The 13,562-nt window shown below is 37.8% G+C and overlaps 1 protein-coding gene across 2 annotated transcripts in view; it reads left to right on the forward strand.

Annotated features, from left to right (window-relative positions):
- PARL (presenilin associated rhomboid like) overlaps positions 1-13,562 on the forward strand; it is a 53,488-nt gene that overhangs the window by 20,361 nt on the left and 19,565 nt on the right. For both annotated transcript variants that reach the window (XM_004003104.5, XM_042233837.1), the window contains exons 5-6: positions 11,975-12,070; positions 12,640-12,789. In XM_004003104.5, coding sequence (XP_004003153.1) covers positions 11,975-12,070; positions 12,640-12,789 — 246 coding nt within the window. The remainder of the gene's footprint in view (positions 1-11,974; positions 12,071-12,639; positions 12,790-13,562) is intronic.

A 13,562-nucleotide genomic window follows, 5' to 3' on the forward strand; every position in this document is an offset into this window, starting at 1 on the left:
ATATCACATTTTGTTCATTCATCTATTGATGGACATTTATTTCCACTTTTTGGCTTTATGTTATGATAATGCTGCTGCCAAACTTTCATATATGTGTTTTGTGTGGACATATGTTTTCATTTCTCTTTGAGTATACTTAGAAGTGGAATTATTAGGTCATATGGTACTCTGTTTAACTTCTTAAAAATTGTGGTAAAAAAAGACATAAAATACCCCATTTAAACCATTTTTGAGTGTACAGTTCAGTGGAGTTAAGTATATTCACATTGTTATGAAGCATCTCCAGAACTCTTCTTGTTTCGTGAAACTGACACTCTGTACCCATTATACAATGATTTCCCTCTATACCCCTTCCCCAGCCCTTGGTAACTATCATGCCACTTTGTGTTTCTATAATTTGACTACGTCAGATACCTCATATAAGTGGAGTCATACAGTACTTGTCTCTTTTGACTGCTGTGTTTCACTTAACATGTACTCAGAGGACCCATATTATGGCATGTGACAGGACTTCCTTTTTTAAGGCTGAATATTCCATTGTGTGTACGCACCACATTTTGTTTATCCTTTTGTTCTTTGATGGCCTTTGGCTTCCACCTCTTGGCTCTTGTGAACAGAGCTGCCAAGAACGTGGGTGTGCAAATCTCTTTGTGTCCCTGCTTTCAGTTCTTTTGGATATATACCCAGAAATGGGATTGCTGAATTATACGGTAGTTCCATACTATTTTCCATACTGTTTGCACCATTTTACAATCCTACCAACAGTATACAAGGTTTCTGATTTCTCTGCATCCTTGCCAGCACTTGAAAATTTCTGTTTGTGGTTCTTTTTGAAATGGGTACCCTCCTAATGGATGTGAGGTGCCATGTTATTGCGATTTTGGTTCCATTCCTCTAATGGTGTTCACTCACTGTAATCAGGTTGGCTTTTGTTGGGTTGTAGCAGTTCTTTATATGGTCTAGCTGTTAACCCTTTATCGGCTATGTGATTTGCAAATATTTTCTCTCATTCTGTAGGTTGCCTTTCACTCATGTTCTTTGCACAAAAGCTTTTAGGTTTGATGTCACATCTGTCTATTTTTGCTTTTTTGTTTGTGCTTTTGGTGTCATATCCAAGAAATCATTGCCAAATCTAATGTTATGAAACTTTCCCGCTATTTTTTTCTAGGAGTTTTATAGTTTTGGTCTTAGCTTTAGGTCTCTAATCAGTTTTTAGTTAATTTTTGTATATGGTGTAGCAAAATGAGCAAGTATTTGAACATTTATCCAAAGATGACTTTCACATGGCCAACTAGCATATGAAAAGATGGTGTAAGGTAAGAGTCCGAGTGCATCCTTTTAAGTGTGGATATCTACTTTTCCCAGTGCCTTTCTGTAGAATTGCCAGGTGGTTTTCTAAAGTGAGTGTACCATTTTATATTTTCTTAGGCAATGTATAAGGACTCCATATATTATTACTTGTCTTTTTCTATCAGCAACTACAGTTTTTTGGGTATTTTTTTATTGTGATAAAATATATATAACATACAATCTATCATTTTAGTCATAAAGTGTGTAATTCATTGGCATTAAGTGCATTCAGTGTTGTGCAAACATCATCACTATTGATTTCTGGAACTTTTCATCATCGCAAACAGAAATTCTGTACCTGTTAAACAATAACTTCCTGTTCCTCTACCCCTTAGCCTTTGGTAACCACCATTCTACTTTCTGTTTCTATGAGTTTGCCTATATTTCATATAAGTGGAATTATAAAGTATATTTTTGTGTATGGCTTCTGTTTAGCATCCTGGTTTCCAGGTTCATTCACATTTTAGCATATATCATAATTTCGTTCTTTTTTAATGCTGAATACTGGTTTTTACAGTGTGTTAATTTCTGCTGTTCAGCAAAGTGATTCATTTATATATATATTTATACATGTACCTTCCTTTTTTAAAATACTCTTTTCCACTATAGTTTATCATAGAATATCGAATATAGTTCTCTGTGCTGTATATGCAGTAGGATGTTGTTGTTTATCCCTTCTGTATACTGAAGCTTACATCTGCTAACCCCAGCCTCCCAGCCCACCATGCCTCCTCCAGCTTCCTCCTGCTTGGGAACCACAAGTCTGTCCTCTGTGAGTCTGTTTCTGTTTCGTGTGTGTGCGTGTGTATGTTAGTTGTTCAGTCGTGTCTGACTCTCTGCAGTCTCATGGACTGTAGCCCAGCCAGGCTCCTCTGTCTATAGAATTCTCCAGGCAAGAACTCTGAAGTGAGTTGCCATGCCCTTCTTCAAGGAATCTTCCTGACCCAGGGGTTGAACCTGGGTCTCCCACATTGCAGGCAGTTTCTTTACCTTCTGAGTCACCAGGGAAGCCCTGGATAGGTGCATTTGTGTCATATTTTAGATTCCACATGTAAGTGATACGTCATGTTTGTCTGTTTCTGACTTCGCTTAGTATGAGGATCTCTAGTTGCATGCTGTTGCTATGAACGGCATTTCATTTTTTGTGTCTGGATAGTGTTCCATTGTATATATGTGCCACATCTTTATCCATTCATCTGCTGATGGACACCTAGGTTTTTTTCATATCTTGGCTATTGTAAATAAGTGCTGCTATGAATATAGGTGTGCATGTATCTTTTTTGAGGTATGTCTGAGATATATGCCCAGGAGTTGGATTGCTGGATCATACGGTAATTCTTAGTTTTCAGAGAAACCTCCATACTGTTTTCCACAGTGGCCGCAACAATTCCGACAAACAGCATAGGAGGAGGGTTCTCTTTTCTCCACACACCTTTTCCAGCACGATGGCCATTCTGACCAGTGTGTAGTGATACTTCATTATAGTTTTAGTTTTGGTTTACATTTCTCTAATAATTAGCAATGTTGAGCCTCTTTTCATGTGTCTGTTGGCCATCTGCATTTCTTCTTTGGAATTTAAGCCCTTGTCAGTTGCATTGTTTGCAGATCTTTTCTCCCATTCTGTAGATTGTTTTTTTCATTTTGTTTATGGTTTCCTTTGCTCTGCAAAAGCTTGTAAGTTTGACCAGGTCTCATTTGTTTGTTTTTGTTTTTATTTATTTTTGTTGCCTCGGAAGACTGACCTAAGAAAACATTGGTGTGATTTCTGTCAGAATGTTTTGCCTAGGATCTTTTGCAGGAGTTTTAAGGTGTCATATCTTATATTTAAGACTTTAAGCCATTTTGAGTTAATTTTTGTGTATGATGAGAGGGTGTACACTGACTTCACTGATTTATACATGGCTGTCCTGCTTTCCCAACACCACTCGAAGAGACCTTTTCCCATTGTATGAAGTCTGAATAAGATTGCATTGTATGGGTACACATTTTATTTATCCAGTCACCTGTCGGTGGGCATTGGTTTGTTTTCACCTTTTGGCTCTCATGAATAATGCTGCTAAGAACATTTATGTGTAAGTGTGTTTTAGTCCCTGCTTCCTATTTTTTGGCACGTATATTTAGGAATGGAATTGCATCATATGATAATTCTGTGTTTAACTTTTTGAGAAACTGCTGACTTTCACAGTAGTTGCACCATTTTATATTCTCACCAGCAATGTACAACAGTTCGTTTCTCTTTATCTTTGCCAATGCTTGTTAGTTTCTTTTCTTTCTTTTAATAACAGCCGTCTTAGTGTATGGCAAGTGATATCTCATTGTTTTGACTGCATTTCCCTAATGACTAGTAATGCCGAGCATCTTTTCATATGCAAGTGTCCATTTATTCTTTAGAGAAATATCTGTTTAAATCCTTTGTCCAGGGACTTCCCTGGTGGTCCAGTGGCTTAGACTCTATACTTCTAATTCAGGGGGTCCAGGTTCAATCCCTGGTCAGGGAACTAAATCCCACATGCCACAACTATGACCAAGCACAGTCAAATAAGAAAAAAATCTTTGTCCAAGGATTTTTTTTTTTTTGGCTGATCCACGCTGGGATCTGGATCAGGGATCCAACCCTTACCCCCTACAGTGGAATCGTGGAGTCCTCATCACTGGACTGCCAGGGAAGTCTTGCTTTGTTCATTTTTTGAGTTGTCTTTTTGTTGAGCTGTAAGATTTCTTCATATATTTTGGATATTAGATCTTTTTTAGACATATAATTTGCAAGTATTTTTCCTATTCTGTTCATTGTCATCACTTTAATAGTATTCTTTGCAGCACAAACTTTTAATTTTAATGAAGTCTATTTTATTCATTTCTTATTTTATTGTGCTTTATATCAAGGAAACTGTGGCCTAATCCATGGTCACAAAAATTTCCACCTTTTCTAAGAGTTTTATAGTTTTAGTTTTTACATTTAGGTTTTTGATTCACTTTGAATTACAGTTTGTATTCAGTTTGAGGAAGGTGTCCAAATTCATTCTTTTCCTGGTGGATAGCTACTTGCTTCAGCACCATTTGTTAAAAAGACTATTCTTTTTTCTTAAACAAAATTTTTTTTTATTTTATATTGGGGGATAGTTGATTAACAATGTTGTGATAGTTTCAAATGAATAGCCAACGGACTCATGCTATACATATAAGCCACCACATACCATTGAGCAGAATTCCATGTGCCGTACAGTATGTCCTTGTTGGTTATCCATTTTAAATACAGCAGTGTGTACATGTCCATCCCAGATTCCTTAACTGTCCCTTCGCCTCTTTCCTCCCAACCATAAGTTTGTTCTCTAAGTCTATAAGCCTTTTGGTAAGTTCATTTGTATAATTTATTTTTAGATTCCACACATAAAGGATATCATGATATTTCTCCTCCTTTGTCTGATTGACTTTACTCAGTATGACAGTTTCAAGGTCCATCCATGTTGCTGCAAATGGCATTATTTCATTCTTTTCAGTGGCTGAGTAATATTCCATTGTATATGTGTACCACATCTTCTTTATGCAATCCTCTTTTGATGGACATTTAGGTTACTTCCCTGTCTTGGTTATTGTGAACAGTGCTGCAATGAACATTGGGATTCACGTATCCTTTCAGCTCATGTTTTTCCCCAGTTATATGCCCAGGAGTGGGATTGCAGGGTCATCTGCTAGCTCTATTTTTAGTGTTTTAAAGAAACTCCATACTGTTCTCCATAGGAGCTGTACCAGTTTACATTTCCACCAAGTGTAGGAGGCTTCTGTTCTCTCCAAACCCTCTCCAGCATTTGTTTGTAGATTTTTTATGATAGCCATTTTGACTGGTGTGAGGGGATATCTTATTGTAGTTTTGATTTGCATTTCTCTGATAAGTAGTGATGTTGAACATCTTTTCATGTGCCTCTTGGTCATCACTGTGTTTTCTTTGGAGAATTGTCTATTTAGATCTTCTGCCCATTTTTCGGCTGGGTTGTTTTAATGCTGTGAAGCATCATGAACTGTTTATAAATTTTAGAGACTAATCCCTTGTCAGTCACATTGCTTGCAAGTATTTTCTCCCAATCTGTGGGTTGTCTTTTCATTTTATTGTTTCCCTTGCTTTGTAAAAGCTTTTGAGTTTAAGTAGGTCCCATTTGTTTATTTTTATTTCCATTATCCTGGGAGGTGGGTTGAAAAAGATATTGCTGCGATCTATGTCAGAAAGTGTTCTGCCTATATTTTCCTTTAGGAGTTTTATAGTGTCCGGTCTCATATTTAGGTCTTTAATCTATTTGAGCCTTTTTGTGTGTATGGAATTAAAAAATGATCTAATTTCATTTTTTTTTTACATAAGAGACTGTCTTTTCTGCATTGTTTAGTCTTGCTTCCTTTGTCATTAAAAAGGCTATTCTTTTCCCATTGAATTGTCTGGGACCACAATTTAAAAAAACAAGGCAGTTGACATAGATGTATGGATGTACTTCTGGACTCTCATTCCATTCCACTGGTCAATATGCATATCTTTTGGACATAGTGTCTTGATTACTGTAGCTTTGTATTTTAAGTTTTTAGACTGGGAATTGTGAGTCTCCCAATGTTGTTAATATGGAGTGTTGTATTGATTACAGTATGTTGAACCAGTTTTGCATTCCTAAAAAAGTTTCACTTGGGCATGGTTTATAATTTCTTATATTCTGCTGAATTTGATATGACAGTATTTTCTTGATGATTTTCTATCTGTGTTCATAATGGATATTGATAGTTTTCTTGTGATGTCTTTGTCTGATTTTGATGTCAACATAAGGTCCACCCCGAAACTCAGTATTATTTGAAATAGAGTAACCCAGAAACTCAGTGTTATCTTAATTGAAATAGTTAGATCATATTAGATTAAGGTATGCCCTGAATGCAATGACTTGTGTCCTTATAATACGGGAAGAGAACAGAAAGACACCAATAGAAAAAACGGGCCTGTGAAGTGAGGGAGCCAGACATTGGAGAGGTGCTGCTGTAAGCCAAGAAATGCCAAGAACCAGCAGGACCTAGGAAGAAGGAGAGTCTTTCCTAGATTCTTCATAAGGAAACATGACCCAGTTGACAGTTCTGTCCTCCAGAACTGTAGGAGAATACATTTTTATTGTTTTAAGCCATCTAGTATGTAGTAATTAATTATAGCAGCTCTCGGAACGTAATATACCAGTTAAGCCATCTGGTCTTGGGCTTTTCTTTTTTCCTTTAAAAAATGATTTATTTACTGTGCTGGGTCCCCATTGCTGTGTGGGTTTTTTCTCTAGTTGCGGTGAGCAGGGGCTACTCCTAGTTGAGGTATGTGGGCTTCTCATTGTGGTGGCTTCTCGCGTGGAACAAGGCTCTAGGTGTGCAGGCCTCAGCAGTTGCAGCTCCTGGGCTCTAGAGCACAGGCTCAGTAGTTGTGGCGCATGGGCCTAGTTGCTCCACAGCATGTGGGATTCTCCTGGACCAGGGATCGAACCTGTGTCCCCTGCTTTGGCAGGCAGATTCCTTACCACTGAGCCAGCAGGGAGGCCCTTGGGCTTTTATTTATGTGAATTTTTTGATTGTTATTAATAATTCAGTCTCTTTACTTATAAAGGCCTATTCAGATTTTGCCTTTCTTCTTGAGTCAGTTTTAATGCTTTGTCTTTCTGGGAATTTGTCAGTTTCATCTAAGTTATTCTCATTTGTTGATATGTTACTGTTCATAGTATTCTTAGAATCCTTTTTATTTCTGTAAGGTCAGTAGTAACATTCTGCTTTCTTTCCTGATTTTAGGGATTTTGAGTCTTTTTGTCTTTGTCAGTCTAGCTAAAGGTTTGTCGACTGTTAATGTCAAAGAACCAGCTTTCAGTTTCATTGATTTTTCTCTAGTTTTCTAGTCTCTACTTCATCCAAACTCTTTATTATTTCCTTCCTTCCACTTGGCTTTGTGTTTACTTTATTCTCCCCCCCCCCCCCCCTCCCCGCCCCCCCGGTTTGTTAAAGTGGAAGCTTAGGTTATTGCTTTGAGGTCTTTTTTAGTGTAGGCATTCACAGCCCTGTTTTTGCTATATCCTTTTAAGTTTTTGTATTGGCTGAGCATGATCTGTCATAACAAAATATTACACCATAGACCAGGTACCTTAAGCAACAGAAATGAATTTTCTCATAATTCTGGGGTTCAAAGTCCAGCATGGTCAGTTTCTGGTGAGATCTTTCTTAGCTTACAGACTGCCACCTTCTTGCTGTCCTCATATGGCAGGTACAGCCAGAACACGCTCTCTGGTATCTCTCTAATAAGGACATTAATCCCATCATGACGGCCCCACCTCTAAATCTAATTACCTCCTAAGGTCCCATCCCCAGATACCATCCCATTAAGGATTAGGTCTTCAACATATGAATCTTAAGAGGACGCAATTCAGTTCATAGCAGGTATGTTTTGTTGTTTTTTTTTTTCATTTCAAAGTACTTCTTAATTTTCCTTGTGATTTCTTCTTTGATCTATTTATTGGTTATTTAAGAGTGTGTGATTTTCATATTTTTTTAATCACTAGCATTTATCAATAGGATGGATAAATATAGGTTGAAAAACATACTTGACAGCAAAATATCAAGTTGATAAGCTGGACTATAAATGTATGTGTCTGTGTGCTAGGTTGCTTCAGTCATGTCTGACTCTGTGCTTCCCTTTGGACTCCAGCCTGCCAGGCTTCTCTGTCCGTCGAATTCTCTAGGCAAGAATACTGGAGTGGGTTGCCATGCCCTCCTGCAGGGGATCTTCTCGATCCAGGGATTGAACCCTGGTCTCTTAAGTCTGTCTGTACTGGCAGGTGGGTTCTTACCACTAGGCCACCTGGGAAGCCCATAAAATGTATACATTTTTAAAAACATTAAAAAAATTTTTTTTTACGAAGAGCATTTACTATAATGGTCACTTACATCATGTCATTCACAGTAGAGATCCCAGAGGTAGCATGCAGAACTGAAGTGCCCCAAGAGGACAGAGGCAAGAGCAGAATAATATGCTGAGAAAAGACTCTTAAGAGCAATACCAGAAAAAAAACCAGGCAAAAATGTCATCACAAAATTGTACCTGAGTGATGAGAAGCTCAATTTCGAATCCAGAAACCTAAGTTAACACTTAAATTAGTCTGCTTCATTCTTTTCTTTGGATGCTTAACCCAGCCAGCACTTCCATCTTGTAACCAAATCCAATGTGATCAGTCACTAATCAGTTAAGGCCTCAGCTTTCTACTGAAGAGTTCCTGATAACCTGATGGAGATATATTTGCTCTGGCTTCAGTTAGCATGCTGTCAAGCATCTCTCTCTGTGCTTAACATGCCAACAGAGAACCCAAGTCTTCCTCTTCTCCTTATTCAGTAAGAATACACACTTAAAAACCGGAAGCATTGACACCCCTTTTTAGTAAACATTCCTTTAGAAACGTTAAAAGGGGAGGCCCTCCCTCTTAATTCTACATATTTTTGAATTTTACAAATGTATTATTGACATGTAATTTTATCCCACTGTTGTCAGAGAACATACTTTTTATAATTTCAGTTTTGAAATTTCCAGTTTGAAAATTTATTGACTTGTTTTATGGCTGAACATATGGTCTGTCCTGGATAATGGTCCATGTGTGTCTCAGAAGGATGTGTATTCTCCTGAGTGGTATGTTCTATAGATGTCTGTTAGGTCAAGTTGATTCATAGTATTAAAATCTTCTACATCCTTGCTGATCATCTAATTCTATCCATTGTCACAAATGAAGTGTTGAAGTTTCCCGACTGTTATGGAGTCATTTATTTCTCCCTTAAGGTTTGTCAGTTTTTGCTTCATACATTTTGGGTCTCTATTGTTAGGAGCATGTATGTTTATAATGGCCATATCTTCCTCGTGGGTGTCAAGATTCTTTTTTTTACCCTTTTGTCATTATGTAATATCATTCTTTGTCTCTGGTAACAAATACCATCTTGAAGTCTACTGTTTTTTTATTCTTGTGACTTTCTAGAGCCCAGGAATATGTGAGGTTTTGTGAGCACCTGTGAATATCTCATTGCTAGTATTTTCCTTTTGAGATTTTTGTTTAGTCTCTATTATCCATCACCTCAGCCAGCTGGGAACTTAAACGCTTGCCTATAAATTGCTTTTGACAGATTCCTCCTGGGGAATGAATTTTGCACTTGAGCTCCCAGTCAGATCAAATACAGACATCCTTGCTAATGGGGTCTTCCAAGAAATTATTATCAGATAGGTCAGATGATGATAGTTCTTTGGGAACAAGGCTTTGGAAGAGATTCAGCTCCATTCTGCAGTCTCTGGTGGTTGCCAGGCAGCACTGGGACAGTGGATTGTTTTCATGTAACTTATATCTGGAAAGTGAGGCCTGTGACTAGAGCAAGTTAAAATGCCTCAAAGCTTACTTTCTTACTGAGTTTCATCATTTTTCTTAAAAAAAAAAAAAATGTTGGATTGCTGCAAGCCTTTGGCTAGTTTCCAGACTTCTGAAAAAGTTGATTCTAACATTTTTGAGGGGCCAACTTTTTCACTGCTTTTATGAAGGAGAGAAGTTTTGGAGGTCTTTATTCCATATTCTTGCTGATAAAATCAAGTACATCACTTTTTGCAAAAGTAGCCACTGAGGCACCAGCAACCTTTCCAAATCAATAGTGCCAAGCTAGTCCTAGGCATGACTGAGTTAGGAGGAGGCAAGTAACCCTTCTCCTAAATGGGGGTACAAACAGAGACCTTAAACACTTCTACCTCTAAAAGGAAAAAGACGGGGAGGGAACCCTTTTCTTGGAGTAGTCTACATACTAGATATATGTACTATGGGGCTTCCCTGGTGGCTCAGAAGGTAAAGAATCCACCTACAATGCAGGAGACCCAGGTTCGATCCCTGGGTTGGGAAGATCCCCAGGAGAAGGGAATGGCTACCCACTCCAGTATTTATGCCTGGAGAATTCCATGGTGAAAGGAGCCTGGTGGGCTACAGTCCATGTGGTCACAAAGAGCCAGTTATGACTGAGTGACACACACACACATACAACCCTCATGATTAGCAAGTTTTATTCTCACTTTACAATGAGAAAACTGAAGTGAAGGCCGTAAAATGCCACAGGCCACAAACCTTCTAAGGGCATGCCTTTAGGATTCAGACCTAAAAAGGCTATTCCCTTTATACCATCGTTTTCACTTTTTGAGTTATCACTGTGTGATCACTACATTTAGTCATATTTTCTCATCCAGTCATCTTTCAACTCTTTGAGGGTTTTTTTTTTTTTTTTTTACAGAAGAGAAAACTGAGGCTGAGATGTTAGGCCTCTTGCCTGGGTTACAGTGTAAGCAGGACAGAGTCAGTCCTGCTAGTTTTCTTCACCCTTAACTTTAGACAGTGTGCACTGCTTCTTCAGAGGATTGTCACCTCCTTTCCTGCTCACTTGCTTCTGGGGACCAGCGTATACTGTTTCCCAGTTAAGGAGCTGTTTGGTGTCTGAAGTCCTAGAGTGGTCAAGGTCAAAAGAGATCCCCTTGGCTATCTAGGTGTCTCTGTCTAGTAGAAAGAGCACTAGATTAGAAATTCTGGCTTAGCAGAATGTTGCTAGAATTGAAGAAGTTGAAAGGGCTAGTTGCTGTTGCTTAAAGAGATTGGAGGAATGAATACATGTTTAAATTTCTTTAATTCAAGTTGATGCGTGCCTATTATGTGTAAGGAGTTGTGGTACCTAAAATTAATGTATTTTTTAAAGTTTGCAGTTCTTAATAACTTAGTTCTTCCCTAGAATTAACTATTGTGTCATAAACCTACTAGTCAATACACTTTTTAACTATTTTAACTATTTTGTCAAAAAGCTTACTTAATTTAGTGGTAGTTCTAGCAACTTCTTGCAGAAAAATGAAAGTCACCTGACTCCCACATGTAAACATATTTTCGAAAGCAATTGCAAAATTCTTCCAAACGATTCCTTAATTCTTAAATAATGATTTTTTGCAGACCTGTGGATCTTCATCTATATGGGTGATCTTTTTTTTTTTTTTTTTTTTTTGGACTTATTTTTGGGCTGTGTTGAGCAGTATGTGGAATCTTAGTTCCCGGATTAGGAATCGAACCTGCATCTCCTGCGGTGGAAATGCAGAGTCTGAACCAGTGGGCCACCAGGGAAGTCCCTGCACAGATGATCCATAGTTGTTTCCGAAAGCTATTCAAAAGTTAAAGAAGCATACCATTCCCTTTTGAAAAAGAAGTGATGTTTTATAGCTTTTTTACTGTTGGCCAAAGAACCTAATTTTGTACATTACTTCTGTCTTTGACTTGGCCATTTTCAAACAGTAATTACAGATCTGATTATTTATTGAGAAGAAGTAAAATATGGAGCTGAGTGAAGGAAGTTAGCTCCTAGAGCATTTGCAGTTTTACAGGAATTTTCTGACTTTACCAACCCATGACAGTTTTGATATTCAAAAACATTGATTTCACTTTTCTTAACTTACCCCTCTCCCAAGTATGTAATACTTTTTTTTTTGGTGATACTCTTTAATGTGGTAGAAAATCTTATTAATGTGGACTTTTGATTAGATTTTCTTTGTTTTTATCTTCAATTTCCTAAATTAGAAATGTTTATTTTGTAGGAATCATAGCTGCAAATGTTTTTGTATTTTGTTTGTGGAGAGTACCTTCTCTGCAGCGGACAATGATCAGATACTTCACATCCAATCCAGCCTCAAGTAAGTCTAACTTGTGTGATTTTTATTTTGAGGTTGAGGTAATATGAAGGAAATATGCTTTATGGTAATTGAAGTGCTATAAGAAATATGACTAACTTGTCAATAGTTATAAGCAAAATCTGGAGGACAGGCTGTAAGCTTGTGGCAGACAGGAATCTCATTTCTCTTACAGCTGTATCCAGGCACCTAAAGTGTACCTTCCACATAGTAGATTTCCATAAAAATTTTTTAGTGACTTGAGATCAGTGATCACTGTAAGTTTACTCTATACAGTTTTATTTCTGTGATTTAAATAATTTACCAATTATTTTTTATAGCTAACTTTTTCCATAGGACAAGTTGCTTTTGTTGACCTGAGAATTTTTATTGGTTGCTACAGAAAAGAGATTTAAGGTAGCTTTGTACCACTTTGAAAAATGCTATCTTAAACCATCTTCTCCAATCTTTTAACTGGCTCTGGTTTGTTGTGCATGTTTTTTTCATAATGATAATGAAAAAAGTCTAAAATGGATCATTTCTCCTGGCTGTGTGTGTGCGCACAATTACAGGACATTTTCTTTCTCTTACAGAGGTCCTTTGTTCTCCAATGTTGCTGTCAACATTCAGTCATTTCTCCTTGTTTCACATGGCAGCCAATATGTATGTCTTGTGGAGCTTCTCCTCCAGCATAGTGAACATTCTGGGTCAAGAGCAGTTCATGGCAGTATACTTATCTGCAGGTAATCAGCTTTCATCTTGGGCCTGTCCAGAGTTTAAGTGCTCTCACCTATCTGGAGACGGGACAAAGGGAATGATTATAGCCACATTCTATAGTAATCCTCAGTACATATTTGTTTCTCAGATCGTATATAGAGAAGGATACAAGCTGGTATAGTACTTAAGCATGTCATTTTTGTCTCCCAAGGCCTTGGTTTCTTTAGCTCAGGCCCACCATTTTATAGATGAGTGGTTCCCAGACTTCTCGGCTGCTTTGATCATGTGGATCTTTGTTAAATAACTTTACACTAATTTCCAAAGTGTGTTCAGTTTCCAGAAAGCTTTTGATTAGAGCTCTCCAGTGAGATTGTCAAGAATGAGTTCGTTCATTTTGTTGCAAGGATACATTAGCATGGAACCACTCTAGTCATCCTGGACTTAGCAGCATTTCTTTATCTCAGCTTGAAAATGATAACTCAGGATTCTGGGTTCCTAAACCCTGCTAAATTGGCAGTTGGTTGATTAAAGTTTGCTTGTCTCAAAAAACCGTGAACTTCCAGATGTTCAAGCTAGTTTTAGAAAAGGCAGAGGAACCAGAGATCAAATTGCCAAGATTTGCTGGATCATCAAAAAAGCAAGAGTTCCAGAAAAACATCTATTTCTGCTTTATTGACTATGCCAAAGCCTTTGACTGTGTGGATCACAAGAAACTGTGGAAAATTCTGAAAGAGATGGAAATACCAGACCACCTGACCTGCCTCTTGAGAAACCCATATGCACATCAGGAAGCAACAGT

The sequence above is a fragment of the Ovis aries genome, chromosome 1 (assembly GCF_016772045.2).
Source record: "Ovis aries strain OAR_USU_Benz2616 breed Rambouillet chromosome 1, ARS-UI_Ramb_v3.0, whole genome shotgun sequence".
In the NCBI taxonomy this organism is placed as follows: Eukaryota; Metazoa; Chordata; class Mammalia; order Artiodactyla; family Bovidae; genus Ovis; species Ovis aries.